This window comes from Tyto alba, unplaced genomic scaffold, assembly GCF_018691265.1.
Source record: "Tyto alba isolate M040663 unplaced genomic scaffold, T.alba_DEE_v4.0 Super-Scaffold_2, whole genome shotgun sequence".
Taxonomy (NCBI): Eukaryota; Metazoa; Chordata; class Aves; order Strigiformes; family Tytonidae; genus Tyto; species Tyto alba.
The window spans coordinates 51,101,956-51,118,926 of NW_024881282.1; the positions used below are offsets into that span (position 1 = coordinate 51,101,956).

General features: G+C 39.8%; 1 protein-coding gene across 1 annotated transcript in view; it reads right to left on the bottom strand.

The window, feature by feature from the left end:
• MYRFL (myelin regulatory factor like) overlaps window positions 1-15,397 on the bottom strand; it is a 48,427-nt gene extending 33,030 nt beyond the window's left edge. Inside the window, exons 1-6 of the mRNA XM_032999941.2 lie at window positions 15,352-15,397; window positions 8,524-8,614; window positions 4,107-4,174; window positions 3,756-4,014; window positions 2,232-2,323; window positions 266-413 (exon numbers count right to left, since the gene is read on the bottom strand). Coding sequence (XP_032855832.1) covers window positions 266-413; window positions 2,232-2,323; window positions 3,756-4,014; window positions 4,107-4,174; window positions 8,524-8,614; window positions 15,352-15,397 — 704 coding nt within the window. The remainder of the gene's footprint in view (window positions 1-265; window positions 414-2,231; window positions 2,324-3,755; window positions 4,015-4,106; window positions 4,175-8,523; window positions 8,615-15,351) is intronic.
• Between the last annotated feature and the right edge of the window lie 1,574 nt (window positions 15,398-16,971).

The following is a 16,971-nucleotide window of genomic DNA, read 5'->3' on the forward strand; positions in this document are numbered from 1 at the left end:
TTTTGCCCCTAAATCCCTGAGCAGAAATCAGAAAAACTGGCATGAATTTCAACTAGTGTTTAAAGTCCTGCTTATCTGATACATCTGCAGATTCATATTCCATCATGCCTGCTATACCTCCTTCTCCAGTCTTATTTTCAGTAAGAACAAGGGATGCCAGAAGTATCATTTATTTCTACAAAACTAAAATACCAGGAGAAAAAAAAAAAAAAAAAAAAAAAAAACCAAGCAACCATTTTTTCCAAGTGCAAACACCAGCACTTACAGTTTTTCATAATTAGAGTTAAATAAGCTGTTCCACTGAGAAGTTTGATATGGTTGCCATGTTAGAGCTTGACAGCATTTTTCCAAAGCTGCATTCTGTCCATCACTGTCATATTCTTGCACTTCAGCTGCACAGTCCTTAACAGTTGCTGTGGAAAGATAGTGACAATTCAGTTGTAACTTTTGCCACTAGCCAAAAATCCTGCATAAACATTTTTATAAATATATTTACATATATATACATACAAATAAAGCACAAATATATGGCACATATATTTAAATCTGATTGTCTTTTGCAGTTATTCCTGAAGATTGCGTTATACTCCCCTGCCCTAGAAAATAAATTTTTCAGCTTTTCTGATTTGCAAACTATTACACAAGTTGCACTTCCTATTTTTATCCTCCCCAAAAGGATGGATAGTTTCCTTTGGGGAGAAAAAGTTAAAAAAAAAAAAAAAGGAAATCTACGTATTTTATTGTAAACCTGCAATACTGCAAGAAGCAATTAAGCAAAATAATTAGATACGTTTCCCATTCTCTCTACTACAGGTTTAAACTGAATATACTCCAACTCACTGCAACAGGTACTTTGTTCCAGAGCAGGACGCATAGTTTTCCAACAGCAAGCACACTTATCACTACATCTGTTTGACTGGTTAATGCTTTCTGAGATATTATACATTTTATGAAGATGGAGGAGAATGTCATAAGAGAGACAGGTAAACAAAACACAGTAAGGGCAGGAGAAAATATGTCATTGAGCATATAAGCTAAGATCCATGTGCAGCCAGTGGCAGCACAGTAAGACAGAGCCAACAGAATCACTTCAGGCCCAAACTTCATTTGCAATTCCCCACATCTGACATAAACAGAGTGAAAATATTAAAAAAAAAAACAAAACAAAAAAAAAAAAAAACAAACAACAAAAAAAAACCCACAGTAAAGAAATTCGCATCTCATTTTTAAATGATGCCCATGTCATTTCAACAAATGGCCGTGCTCTTTTTCCAATAGCACGTGTGCCAGTGCATTTTTATTAACAGTGACTCCCAAGGAAAGCATATTTTAAAGCCATGTCTTTACATATTAAAAACAGTAATAGCAATTTTAGATACAGAAGCATCTGTTCATCCTGTCTTTCCAGCAGTGGCAGACTTAGAGGACTATTCACAATCAAGCAACACTGATCAAATAAAAGACACCAAAAGAAAAGTAACCTACTAAATCCAGTTGCTACTCATTAAAAGTGTTCTAAAAGATGGATTTAATGCTGAAAAATAACTTACTTTGAAGAAGTAACATGCAACTTCCAGATCTTCCACTTACAGACAAGGGTGAAATTCCTCAGATAAACTGTTCATTACAAACTGTTCATTCACAGAGAGCCTCACACTTCACAGAAGCTGATCCATTTCTGTACATGCCTGATAAGCTTTTTTGTATCAACTGGTATAAGCTTAGCATTTTTATCTTGATAAAACAACAAATCAAATTAATTTGGGGAAGGCGTGAGGAAGAACATGAGCTTTTACCAAGCTTGCGCATGGCTACACTTTGCAGAAATATGGAGTTGAGATGATAAAGGGAAATTGCAATCTGTTTGTTCATCCATCACATTAATTCCCTGTTAAGCTGACCCAAGATGGTTTCTTTGCCCAGTCAATTTAGCACCAAGCAAAGTCAGCAGAGTATAGTATCATCTGTATACTGCAGGCTCACACACGGAGAAGGGCAGAATATTTTGTCCAGAGAGTTCTCATGAAACACAAACCTCTAATGCTTCTTCTCTCTTCACCAAATAAAAAGAGGTCTTGCTTTTCAAAAACACTGAAAAGGTAAATTCCTCCAAACCCTGATAGTGGAGTACAGACAGCTAATATCACTACCTTTTCAGAGCCAGAAGGAGCTGTGCTCTTTACTTGTCTACGGCACAAAACATTAAATTTCATCTTCACGCAGTTGATTACCTTGTCTGGAGTCCTGAGACCGGACTGGAGAATCAGTGGCATCTCCCAGTAATTGTGAGAGCTTCCTTTTTTTGCCTGATGCTGCAGAAATACTTTTTCAAAAACACACATTATGTTACTCATTTGTAAGTTCAAATACAGATATTGCAGATTTGCAACATGAGAACACCCACGTATCTCATTCTAACTGTATTATCACCCAAATTCTGATTTGCCAGGAGGTGATTGTTGTTGGTTTTTTAAAGCTGAATTATGCAATTTTTTCTTCAAAAATACAAATTAGTTTATTTTTTTACTTCATATGAATAGAGAAGTTGATCTCTTTATAAAAATTTACACAATGCGTAAGCAGCAGGGTTTTACCGTTTCCTGACATTTGCATTAAAATCACAGCTTTATCTTGAATAGTTGTGCTGCACCAAGCATGAACTCACTTTCCTTCTTATACAGAAAACACTAGAAGCAGTTAAACTAATGCATTAATGAAGAAATCTCAAGGGGCAACTGCTGAGTAACAGCTTTCCCTTTTTCCAGAAAGTGACATTTCAAAAAACGCTCCATTCTGCAAAGGAAAAGAACCTTATTCCAAAATTTTGATATTATAAAATGTAAACTAGAATATCCTGACAGATGGTCACTCCTTCTGGGCGGGGGGAAAAAACATGCCAAACTCCATGTCTCAGTCAGGCCCAGTAGGTACTCAAACTAAGGTGCAGACACGAGCAGAAAAAAGCCTACACACCACATTGCTATTCTTTTTCTGGGTTTGTCCAAAAGTTCCATGTTTGGTCAAGAACTATTTTGTATCTTAAGTTCCAATAACCAAAGTATTCCCTCAAAAAAAAAAATATGATTTTGACTAACTGGCACCTTCCACTGGAAAACAAAGAACACAAACGACTCCACTGAGAAAACATCTCACACATAATTGAGCTCTGTACAGAAGAGGAGACAGGGACAGAACATGTGCAAGCCCATGACTACCACTGGTGAACTCACATTTCTCTGCCAACAACCAGAGAGGTCCCCCTCTGGCATGCATCAGTCAATTCATTCTTAATAGGTATCATGGTTGGATGCTTGCACTACTGAGTGTATTTTAAATAATTATGCATCCACAACATGCTAGTGGGTGAATATGGCAGATGTTATATGAATACCATTTCACTTGCTTACATAGATACGACTATTTTTTTTTGTCTCATGCTACTTGTCAGATCCTTATGGACAAATCCCTGCAATAGGTATTGCAAAATCCCTGAATAATCCAGTTATGATGCACCTGTTGATCTCCCTTTAGCCTTGTAACATTTTCAAAATTTAAATCCATTCCTACTTCCAATCTGAACGTCAAGATAGTTAAACACTCAACCACAGGTGTCTCAAAAATGTCTAAACACTGCCCTCCTGTGGAAAATGCTACACCCACAGGGATTCTACACCAGTTTTAAACCGTTGTCTTCTACCAGCTCTACTTTTTTTTTGTATCTGTCTCACCCATTGCATAAAACCTTTATCATTTACCCAGAAATCTGAGATGCATTTGGCTGAAAGTATGAATAATTAAAACCCAAACAGCTGGAGGATGCAGAATTATTCCAAGGAGTCACAGCACTTTCTGTTTTCAGGCAGCAGCCCTGGGGGATGGTGCAGAGATGCCCACTGGCATTGGGGTCAGAGTAAGTCTCCATGAACCTGCAGGGAAGCTTGCTGGGTGCCACAGCAGATGGGCATGGGAGTGGAGGCTGCAGCCCACTGGGCCATGTAGGGTCATACCGTGGGGCTGCAAGAAGTAAACAGAAAAGAAAGTAAGGACAAGGAAGAGGAGCCAGAGACCTTCTTACGAGCTTGGGAGACCGAATTCATGTGACCTACTCTGAAGCTGTGGTGGAGAACATGGTTCCGATCCAGAGTCTGGTGGGGAGTCTGGCAACTGTCTTTGCCTAGGGATGAAAGAGAGATTTTAATTCCTGCTGGAAGGAAACATGACGGACAACTATAAGGCAATGCTGAAAGCAGCTGGAAGGGGACCACCAAGCAACTGACAAGGGTCTTCAGGAAGCATTGCTTACCATGGTTGCTGCCCCTTCCCACAGGAGCAAGGTCACTTACACTTCATCGGACCATCTTCTATGGCCCTCCACCTCTCCCTCATGCAAGGAGGCCCCACCTCTACCAGTTCTTGCCCAAATCCTTCTCCCCAACCTGCAGACTTCAATCCTTCCTTCCCATGAGCTGTTCTTCAGTTACCTTTGGGCACACCAGCAACTCTGAATACACTGAGCTCACAAGGGCTTTAAACCCATTCTCTCTAGACTACAGATTAAAGATCTGTAGTATCTTCATCCATTAGCCGATTTCTTAAAACCTTAGTGTAGCCACAGCACTCTCAGTCCCCATCAGATGCCAGCAGGTCCCATTTTAGCACCTTGCTCATCACGAGAGGTGGCCCAAGAGCGAGGTGAAGCAGGGCTGCCGCACAGGTGGGAAGCACTTGCCCGGTTTGAAACAAGGCGAGTAATTCTATATATTGTAATTGTATTCTCTTCTACATAATTCTAATACTACCAAAAAGATCCAGGAGCTTAACGTGGGGCTTCCATGAGTGACAAGCTACAATCCCTCTTTCCAGTCATACACAATCTCTCAGTTCTGTATGGAAGAATATAGTAGGGGACCAGTAATACTAAATCACGGAGGAACTGAAAATAAAAAAGTACTAACAGGTCCATCTCAACAGTCTCCCCAAAGAAAAGCTTCAAAAACAACATTTAAAAAAAAAAAAAAAAACACCAAACCAAAAACCAAACCTAACCAAACCTCATTCCTCACAGAAAACAAGCCATTCAGTCACGTTTTAACCCAAACACCACCACTGCTGACCGATTATGTCAATGCCTTGCTGAAGCCTGACTACAGAACCACCCCTCAGGGCGCACCGCGCAGGGCCCAGTAAGGTCCACAGCCACCTCCTTGCCAAACCCCATTGCCAAGCAGGAGAGATTTATGTTTTAACAACTTTGCTTGGAGAGGTCAGTGTGGAAAGCCAAATAACTTAAGTGTATTCTGTGATTTTTAGTGTTCGCTGGGTTTTGTTACTCCAAACAGGTAAATCTCTGGAAAGATGACCTCTCCTGATTCCTATCTAAAGAACTTCAAGCACACTGCTTGTACAAGAACATGCCAGCCCACATTCTACTGTCCAGCTTTCTCCTGATTTACAGGCAGGATGTGAGTATTTCCTTGGATGCAGCTGATACCAAGAGCTTTGCTCTTGTCTCCAACAGCTCAGCCCATTCACATGCCTGAGGTTTGAAAGAAGGTTCTTGATTATTTACTCTTTGGTACATATGCTTGATTATATTGTATTATATGTCCCTGTGACACTGTTTTGCTTTTACACTTACAGTCCTTCTATTAGACACTGTGTAAAGGATTGCTTTCTTAGAGCGAGACCTGAAACTACATCATAGTTTAAGCCAGGCCAAGTCCTTCACAACAACAAGCAGGTGCTCCCACACTATGTAGCAAAAGCACTTCACTCCTGCATTGAAAATAGCAGTATCCTAAATCAACAGCAGACCGCTGCAGAGAGCTGATGCTTCTGTCTCCAGTCAGTTGAGGACACAGGTCTGCCACATCTCCTGTTTTATTTCAAGTTTTTCAGTCCATGATAGTGCTTTCAAAGCAGCTTAAGGAAGAGAAAATCCTATGCCGTCTTGCTGCCACTTAAAGGAACTACAGAGGGTTGCTCGATCACATTAGGAATAGATGGAGTTTCAAGAAACGGGATCTTAACCCTTTCAGGTATTCCTGTGTATTGTAGGCTCAAACACTGCTCTGAAGCACTAACTGAAAGACTAGTGCTTAAGATGTATGTTAGGCTAAAAATGCTAGAGCGGAGGAAGGATGACAGAAAGTTAGTGCGCACCTCCTTTACTAAGGCCCAATGTTTTGGAAGAAGTTGAATAAAATAAAATTGCTTAAAGGGACATCCTAATTTTCATAAAACACATGCGTTCCCACACACACAGCAAATATTTTCAAGCATCAATGGAAAATTTCCATCACCTAATTTTCATTCTACTGTTTCTACTTCAGGTTTTGTGTTTCTGAGTTTGGATGGCATGAGAGAGAACAGTTTCGTTTTGGGTCACAGTCTATTACTTTTGATACATTCTTCTGTATTTCATAATGGTATCACTACTGGTTTCCTAACATGCCATATCCACAACCCTGCATTTTGGGTTAGCTTCAACTACATGATTACTGTTAAAAAAAAATAAATTTACAAATCCCACATTAGAATAATCTTTAATTTCCTTCCAAACAAATTTTCTGATGCTTTTAAATACCGAGTCTACTGCTCTAAACGTCGTTGTCAACTTTGAATAGAGAGTTAGTAAATATTTTATTTTTTTCTGGGAGATACCTGATCTGTAGCAGCTGAATTCCAAATGTGCCTTGTAAAATTTGAAAAGGGACACCCATAAAAGTCTAAAACTTCCCTTCTACACATTTGGTTCACATTCCTGATTTCAAATGGTGCCTTGGGTACGCAATTTCTGCTTTAAGTTAGAGTATTTCAGTAAAATACGGAGAAAGACACTTTCTCAGAGAAAGAAACTATTCATAAAGTACAGAGGTACTAGGGATGTGTCCCCAAGTTAGAACGTTACTGAAACTGGCATTGTGCTTTTTGAGGAAAAAATACTCTGTAGTTTAAGTGATTTGGTATTACAGACATAGTACGTCAATTAAATGCCTACTTCGGAAAGGACATGACAACCCTTTTTGTCCTTTCACCACTCAAGAATAAGCTATTACTGTAGGAAAAGATGAGGAAATCACATGGTGCTTCACGGGTGGTGTAAGAGGAGAATAAACAAGACGCCAATGGCCTGTCTGATGCAAAATGATTGTAATGGACACTTTCAGATGCAGCTAAAACCTTGGTGGTAACAGCACCCTTTTCATTGCATTCTGCATTAAGTATTGCATGCGACTTTATGTTAACCTGCATTTTTAAAATATATATGGAGGCTTTTAATATTTCTCCTTTGACATGTTTTGGGAAGTTCCTTTATGAGATGCTGTTCTGTTCCTGCACAGATAGTCTGCAAGTACTTCATAATTTTAAAGATTTAATGATTCAGTAAATGTTCTTAATCCCATAATTAATGAAGCATGACTGTAGTATCAGTGTAAAATCCTGTTGAGCCTCCAAACTCATAGTAGCTTTACAGATTTTCTCACATGTAAATACCTTGTAGCACTACAACTATAGTATCTAACATACCTAAGCTACATAATAGTGTGTATATATATATACACACACATTCATATTTCTGCTGTGGTTTTTTTATAAAAGCAAAAGAAAAACATTTTAAAGTTGTAATTCAGGAGTTCGGTAGTTTCTTTAACCTGACACGTGTTTAGTCACTCTAAAAATAAAGGTTACGTATATTAATATACAACCACCTCTTCGTTCTTCTTTTATAGCATGGGTAGAGAGAGAATCAATTCATTATTCATGATTTAGAGCAGGTAGAAGCTTTTTTAGCCCACTGTAAGTAAATATGTGTGCTGCTGAGTGTGTCCAGAATGAAAAATCCCATGTTTAATTATTTTTAAAACATCCACTCTCACTCTGCTTCTTGGCAAGTGCAAGTGTCAGCCCATTAATAATACTTTGCATTGAACAGCAGTCATCTAACAGTTGTCTAGATGAAAGATTTGGGCTGGAAGTCTTTTATAGATTTATGCTGCATAACTTTTCACCCTTGACCATGACCTGTTGCATTATGTATCCTTTGTATCTCTTTAGGTTAGAGAGATTAATGGACAGTTTTTCTGTTCTGAATGAAGCATAAGGATGAAATCAGTAGCCCCGCTTCCCTAAAACTGGGAGGTTTACATTATTCTCTCAATTTATTATACATTAGTCTCACTTATATCACTTATTCTGTACATAAACACTAAACTAGCACTTACAGGAATGTTAAAATAACAGCTTTGCATTTAATGTCACAATTAGCATAGCAGTTCTGAATTATCCCAGACTTCATTATCATTCATTTTGTTGAACAAGACAACTGTATTTCCATTACTGTCTGTAATTCATTTTTCCAAGTCTTACACATCTTCAAGTAACAATATCAAGAGAGCCACAATCCTCTTGAAACTCAGATTTCAGGTCTGACCGTTACGTTCAGATTTTATCATGATGTTAATGAAAATAATTTAGGAGATGTTGCTAAGGAGAAGAAGTATGTATTGCTGTAATACTTACAAAGTTCCAAACTCTGCATCGCTGCTGATGAATTCTTCCAACATACTTGTATCCACCATGGGATTCTCCAAGGCTCCATAGACATCTTGCCCTAAAATTAAAAATATCAAGAAGACAAATTATGAGAGTGGAATTAGAAAGGAACTGTAAATACTTCAGACTAAGTAATGCTGCCCTCTCTCCTGCACAAAGGAAAACCAGATCCGTCCTGTTTTGTGTGTAACAGGTGGGTTACGCTTCTGGTTTAGTCAAGGGGAGAAAGGATGAGGGGAAATGCAGAGTAAACAAGAATGTGCGGGGGAAGATGAAGATGGCAGAGCAGCACCAGGGAAACACCGGTTCATGCATAGCATGAAGGCTTCACTGAATTACCACAGCAAGAGGTTGAAGGGCCCCAGTCTGCAACTGGAAAAAGGGGGTTTGAAGATAACTTCATAGTCTTTTACACTGGTGAGGCGATTGGGTCAAAGCTCAGACATTGTCTCACACAGATCCATTTTCTGCATTAGTACTGCAAGCGAGTTTCTAAAACACCGAGTTTAAAAATACACCACCCTGAGCTTACAGAAAGCACAAATAAAGGTTTAGAAGTGTTTGATTGGTGGCTTCCTTTTATTGTCCCTGAAAAAACAGCCCACTAGCATGTTAAATTTATTAATATTAATGAATAGAAAGGTTCGGTACTTTGCCCTTTGTTGCTTGGTAACTGAAGGCTACAAACAAATTTTATGATTATAAATTCACCAGAATTCATGACAACTTTTGCAGAAAGTCAGCCGGAACTCTCTAAAAAAGCCAACCAACCAGCAGGGCTCTGTAGGCTGCCCAGCTCCCCAGCCAGCCTTCCACAAACACGGGTGTGGCGGGTCAGAAAGCGAACCAGATAAGGGCCTGGGAGCTGCCGCTCTCGCCAGCGAGGCCGGGCGCCGTGCCTGGCGCTGCCCGGCAGCTCCCCGAGGTAAGATGGAGGCCGGTACAGCCCCAGCTGCGTGGGCCCAGGCCGCAGGGCCGACAGCCGCCGTTTCCCCTCAGCTCTGCAGCAGAGCGGGAGAACGCAAAAGGTTAGAATCCCCACATGTGTTTCTCTTAATACATAAACCCACATTGCTAATAAACAGCTCCTGAGTTGCTTTGTGATCACAGATTAATCTAGGCATCGTTTGCTTTTCACTGCTGCAGACCTAATTTTGGCTGCCTTTCACTGTGAGATGGTGAATTGCAGGTGTGCTACTGACAGATCCTTGCATCCCCGTGTACTGGCGTTGCATACAAACCTGTCTTCCACACATCAGAGAAGAACAGATTTGATAAGTGCAGCATACATACTTGCCTCAGCAAAACTGTAACATGGGAAGTCTTGAAGTAGCAACAAAGCACTTTGAAAAAACAGCTTGAGAGTACAGATGAGCCTGGATTTCCTTAGCAGCCTCCCTCAGACTTGTTGGATTCTCATCTTTTCGTTCATGTCTGAATTTAGGATATCCCTCCTTGAATCTCAAACGCTTCTTTTGCTAATGCAGTCTACAGGAAAATTATTCAATCACCTTCTCCTCCTTGTACCCCCCTATTCCTCTTGTTCAAATTGCCTGGCCCTCATACAGAATGATACAATTTTATTGTTAACATGAGGCCAGACGTCAAATATAAAGTGTTTTTCCTGTACCACAAAACCAGAATTCCTTATTTTGACCAAGGTCGGAGACAAGCTCTTTTGAAGTACAGTTATGAACGGAACAAGGACAGGGTCTCTAGTATGGGCATCCCACAGTCCAGAGATCAGATCTGTTGCTAAGTGATGACAACAGCAATATGTATCATTCTCTCTTAATCTCTCCACTTTGCATAAACAGTTAAATGGGGAGGAGGAGGAAGGAATAAGTAATACTGTGCTGAGAGAGGATGGTAGCACACCAGGAAGCAGCCAGGCCACCACAAATAAAAGTTTGTGATACAAGTGCACAGAAGAGCCAGTACATTTGCCTGCCCTGTAGAACTTGATTCTTTCTTTCTGAATGTACTTTCAGGCCAGTGGCACCCTGTGCTTGCACTGGCATTTGTTTCAGCAGCAGGGGAGCTGTTGGATCACATGCAAACTTATTTAAAATGGTGGCATCTGTTTCAGAGGCAATTGATCACAATAAGTACTTAATGGATACGGCTAGCATGCAAGCCAGACGCTCGCCTGGATGTTGGGTGGCTGCAAGAGCAGAGAAATGAGTACATGTGGAGGGACAAGCCCTGCTGAGAGGTGTGCTGCTGGCTAAGAGCTGCCAGAGAATATGTGGAGTCAGCAGCCTTAATTATCAGCTAGTGCTTGGGGATCTCTGCTCCCAGTCCACACTCCAGACCACAATGTGCCCAGACATCTCTGGGAAGAGTCTGCACTGGGTGACACATCCAACTTTAGTGTCACTGTGCAAAGGATTGCCAGCTACCCGAGAAACTGGTGAAGATGAAAGGCCAAGACCGTACTGTGTCTGCAGTTTCACACACAGTTGTTTGCAGAACAGACTGCAGTCATAGGCAGCATGACTATATTTTTCTCATTTCTTCATAAACTTGATATTCTGTTGTTCAGCCCTCTTCAATCTGAAGTCTAAAACCTGTCAGTTCTATCCTTGGCTTGCATTTCTCTGTCCCTTCTTGCCTAGTCTATCCCTAATTCCAAGCCCCAGGCCCCCAAGGAGCCGCCTGAACTCCAGCCTCCTAATCTGGCAGCTGTTTACTTCACATATTGCTCTTTGGCAGGCATTCCCTCCTTTTCTCCCACCCTGAGACTCTCATCACCTGGCTCCTGAGCTTCACCCTATAGTCCTGTAGCCAACAGTCTCAATCCCTGAATAACCTGCCTTGATTAATTCCCCCAACACTTCCATGTAGTGCCTTACATATGTCTGCATTTAAATCAGTTGCCTCCTTCTCAGTAATATCTCAAAGCAAAGTGAAGGGTGGGGGACAGAGAAACAGGAATTCCTTGCAGTAAGTTTTACATCTTTAACAGAGTGGCTATTTCAGTGAAAGTCACACAGTTTTGTGAATTTGGCTTGAACCACAGCCATCACTTTCCGAAAGAGTACCCAAATAACCAGGCTACAGTGGTGCTTTTCCTGCAAACATAAATTCAGTCTGTAACCAGTAAAATATTCTGTCAATCTCCTAGTATTGACAATACTAAACTGATCATTTCCTGACATTAAAAGAGGATGCCAGAAAGTTCCCAGCCAAGTCCAGCTATTTGTAGTAAAATTAGTGTTAAAACATTAGCTACTCTATATGGGGAACAATCCTTAAACATAGCTTGAGATGTAAAAATGGCACACAGAACTCAGTCAGTGCTCAGTAATACCTGTTTGCTCAAAGGAAAAATTCACAATGTTTGCTACAATCCCCTGCATCTTGAGAGAAATGTTTCTGCTGGAGAATTATTAACTGATTTTCAGCTGAAGACACTTTACCACTAAAACAGGCCTCAGCACTTTATGAGTTCCACTATACAGGCTCAGTGGAAAGTCCAGCTGAACTTCATTGACTTACACTAAGGTGAGTATTACTTATGGGGCTTATAGTTGCATAACTTCTTTCATGCTAAAGAACTTCAAATACTGGTCACTAAATTGTTCAAGACAGTCCAGTTCATTTTGACTGGAACAGACCTGGAGTCATTGATAAAAGCTACTGGGCCAGCACAGCTACGGATGTGAACCTCGGGCACACGGCAGCAGGAAACAGGAAGGGTTTAAGGACAAAACAGCTGTAGCTGGCAGAACTGCAGCCAGCCAGGACCCATCACAGCCTAGGTTATTCACCGTCACATATATGTAACTCCACATGGTAAGGAGTGAGCTTGTGTCAAGATAGGTGGCTGTTCCCCAAAGTAACATTTGCCAGAGAAACAAATCTTACCATTAATATTTTAAATTTCTCATTTCATCTTTATTCCTGTTTCAATCTCTCATCCTTAAAATAGTATAAGACACCTCTGGGTTTTAAGTGTTTTGTGTTTAATGGCATGTTTGTTCTGTGGCTCAGTTTATTTACCCAGAGTTCTAAACTATATACCATGTTATCCACGCAGGAGCATGAGTATACAGAAGTGTGGTGATTCCACTAAGAGACTTATTTAGATCACAGAGAGCACTGAGACCAAACACATTTCAGACACCTCAATGTACCTTCCAACAACAACAACAAAAGATAGAAGACTGAGTTTAACAGTGTAAATATGTCAGCCTTGATTCAAGTTTCTCAACCCATTGATAATGTCAGGAAGAACAGATTGCTCTATTACACAGAGACACGAGAGCTGAGAAGGAGTTCTGATCTTCCACTGAAAAATAGGAAGTTACTGATTCTAAAATGCAAATGTTTTAATTAAAAACAATAATATAAACAAATCATAGTAAAAAACTTACACCAACAATGAAATCTCTAGTGTGAGAGTGAAATGAAACAGAAACGAAGACAAGAACTTCCCAGCACAGCCACAAGACAAAAGCCATTTACTTGAACGAGAATAAGCCAAGGTCAAATCTCAGTCAGTCATATCTAATCTAAGAGGTCTAATAACTTGAAAAAAGTGATTGGCAGGAAAACATTCTCTCATTTTCCTTGAAAAAACCCCTCCTTTTTCAGACTGTCCCCTATCAATATTGCCAATGTGAGTTTATCTTACTAACAAGTGTCAAAACAAATATGCACTGTAAGGAACTAATGCAATGGAGAAAATGGGATCCTTTTCGCTCAACTAATTTCAAATAATCTTACAAGACAGATCTATAAACATGCTTAGCTGCCAGCTGATGCATTTGGAAGCCAAAACTGAATCACTGACAAAGCAGAGACTTCCTCAGCAATGGCATTCTCCACTTGATATTGCAGGACTCAGCTTTTTTTTGTAGCCTTGAAAGACGATGTTCTAACACCGCTGTGACTAATCTCAGAGGCCACCAAGTTAGCACTAGCAGATTATTACTCTTGCCTCATGAGGTGGCATTATAAAGCTAACCCAGAAGCCGTAGTGCTAAAGCAGAGAGAGGCCCTCCGTTAAAGCTGGCCTGACATTCAGTGAAGCTAACCCCTGCTTGAAAAGAGTGCAAACCCTGCTTTAAATCAACGCGTTCCCTTTTCAGATTTACCTACGGTTTAACAGCAAGAGGAGCCTAGCTACTGCACGCTGAATGAATGATTAGCTCTTGTAGCCTTGACACACGTCTAATCTCAGTGTCCAGATAATGAAATTCAGCCATCTAACAGCATCCCCGCAAGCTGCATGGCGTTAGCAGACCTTTGTTGTATTCTAGCACTACACAGCAGAACCACACATTACCAAAGGAACATAACCTCCCAAAACGTTTCCTTTTTCCTGCCATTAAATGGAATTGACAGGGCCTCTCCCCTTCACACTGGCCCAGACAGATGTTCTACCAAACTAATTTCTAAAAAAGGGTAAAGTACTGATTGTAATTTTAGAATTACAATTAGTAATTCTTGTTAAAGAGTTCATACAGGGAAAATCTGAGATACCTTCTACCATCAAAGTATCATCGTCACAAAAGCCAACAGAACTCAACCCATACTCCCTAGAAAGCCCTGTTTTCCAAATCAGTTTCTAAAAATATATTCTGAAAATTTTTAAAATTTATTTATGTCCAACACTATCTTGAGTATTTAACAACTCTGCAATGCAGTATTTGAACAAATAGGTTGATAAAAACAAACATCATGTTGCTGAAAGCAAAGCCAAGAAAATTTGTTAGCTTTTGATCTCCATGACTTAACGTCAAGAACTCAAGAAACATGGTATGAATTTCCTAACATCTATAAACAACACATTTTCTGGCTAGCAGCCCTAGACTGTGGTTCACTAATTTAAATTTCTTGTCTTAAATACATTTTATTTATCAATGCTGGAGAATCTTTAATTAAGCATAATGGAAATCAAATGCAGGGGAACAAAAATTGTCCACATTATCCAAAACTGAAAAGGTAGTTTTCCAAGTTACTTTGAGATCAGTATCACATGAATTCTTGCACAGGTAATAGAAAGAACACAAATACAGAAAGAAGCCTGGAATAGAAAAGTTAATATTAAAAAAACCCCACAGTGTAAACTGAAGAAGGGAAAGCAAAGATTTAATAAACAATAGAAAAGTAAAAAATTCATAAGCCTTTGAACAGTCATTTTGAATCATGTTACAACAGGGCCTGAGAAACACAGTTTTATTATGGAATCTATTAGAAAGTAAATTGTGTGGCAAGAGAAAGGCAGAAAACTAACAGGGCCTGCTTGAATGTAAAATGTCTTAGGGAAAAACGCACAAAGACAGATCCCAGCCAAAAGACAAAAAAATCAGTTTAACTTCTCAGAAGAATCCCAATGATACTGCCACAATTGTCATTTTACCAATTCTAGTCAGGTTGTTTCAGAAGAATATTAGTGGAAAGAAACCCCTCTTTAAGCTGAGATGAAGTGATACAGCAGGGAAAGAGTTCTCTAATCTCCTGAAAATTGCTCAGATTTCAGAAGTGATAAACTGCAAGGAGCCCTCAGCCACTTCCCAGTTTTGATTCCTGGCAATTACCGGGCCGGTACTGTGGGCTCTGCTGGGTGCACCTTCCCTTCGGTCTTCTGACCAAAGTACAAATAAAAAGGCACTGCAACACATCTGTACCATTGGTACTATTTCATTCTGGCATCGCCTCACACGACAGCTTTGTGTGAACAGAGCTTTGGGGGATCTTTTTCTTCCTCCTTCAGTTAACCCCATTACCATATTTTTGCTGCCACCAAAAAATTTTTAAGACTCTCTCTTAAAACTAGACTCTTACCTTCAAAGAACTGCTGCAAGGCCTCATTTTCTCCCACCACATCCATGAAAAGCCAGGAGAAATGTTTTGCTTTCCTACTGCTTGAAGAGTCCTACTGAGAAAAATGCGCTGTCTCTCTTCCAGATGATTACGAACATGCCAAGGAACACATCGTGTTTTTGTCAGAGATGTCAATGACTTTGTCCCAGCTGATTTAATTCCTCCATAATTACAGCCAGGGCTACACTTGAACTGTGCAACATGCAAAGGAGAATCCAACAAGGCTTTTGAGGCAAGATGAAGGTGATGTGCATTCTTCCGTTCAATTTATCTTATGTCCTTGTTTTAAGGACCTTTGGTCCCAGTACTAACCATAATTACACATGAGCAAAAAATGAAGCAATAAAAATTACTTGTCTCTGTACTTTCACACAGGTGATGTCATTAATACTACTGATGAAGGCAACAGTAATCAAAAATACAAGAGCAAAGCCATCACCAGTTTCACCGTATGTACTATCACTTTTAAGCAGCTGAGCATTGGACTATCCAACTGCTCTAAAAAAGTTGTATTATCACAGCAGTTTGATTATAGGGAAGCAGAAGTTCTACACTATGATCAACAAAACTAAATTACAGATTAACCTGTTTGTCTGTGGTAACACTGAAAAACATATGGGAAAGCTGAACATTGAACAAAGGTCTTTTAAGGCTAGTAGCAAACCATAGTTCACTTTCTTTAAATTGATCTTTGTACGCTGAAAATTGCCCTGTTCTGTCACCCCTAAGCAAACAGGAAAAAAATACTCAAGTTGTTTGTAGTAGGCATCTGTAAGAAGCATTTCATTATGAACAAAAGCTTCAATGAAGTCAAGTAGTCTGGAATAAGGCCATTTTCTGAAGTGGTTATATTCACCAGTAACTGTTGCGCAATTTTTACAAGCCCCAGGCACTCACAGTGACACCTCTTTCTCATGATAAGCAGCTTATATTAAAAACATAGAAAAAAAATTCAGGGAAGGGACTTGAAGACAGAAGCAAGCTGATCAGTATTCATAAGATGTTGATGTAGTCGAGCCAGTCATTACCACTGAGATACTAGGGACTACAAAGACGTACCCAACGTACAAGAAAATCACCTCAGCGTAATGAACTTTAGATACCTTTATGTCTTGACGCTATCACGTATAGAAAGGACCCTTCTCTCTGCTTGAATGAATCCTTGTAAAGGATTATTAAGTCAGAATAGCAGCAGCTACTAGCTAGCATTTCCCTACTGTTAAACTAATCCTGGAAACCGTTTGATTTCATTATGCAAACTAAGGATTAACAATCATTTAGGAAGCATTTATGAGCCTAACATAAAACACAGTACTGACAACTATAGTTTGCTTTCCAAGAGTGAGTAAAATGAGACTTACTTCACATTACTGAAATAATAAACAACCGTTTAACAACAGAAAGTAGAATTCTTTCAGGTTTCTACAGTAGGAACTAGTACTCCGTGACAGGAGATTGATAAAAATATTTCATCAGTACTGAAATAGCCCAGGCTGGACATACTCCACTACTAGTAAAATATTTAGGTCCAATTGTTTGTTTTAATCTTAACATTGAAATGCCTGATCAAAGCCAATGCTT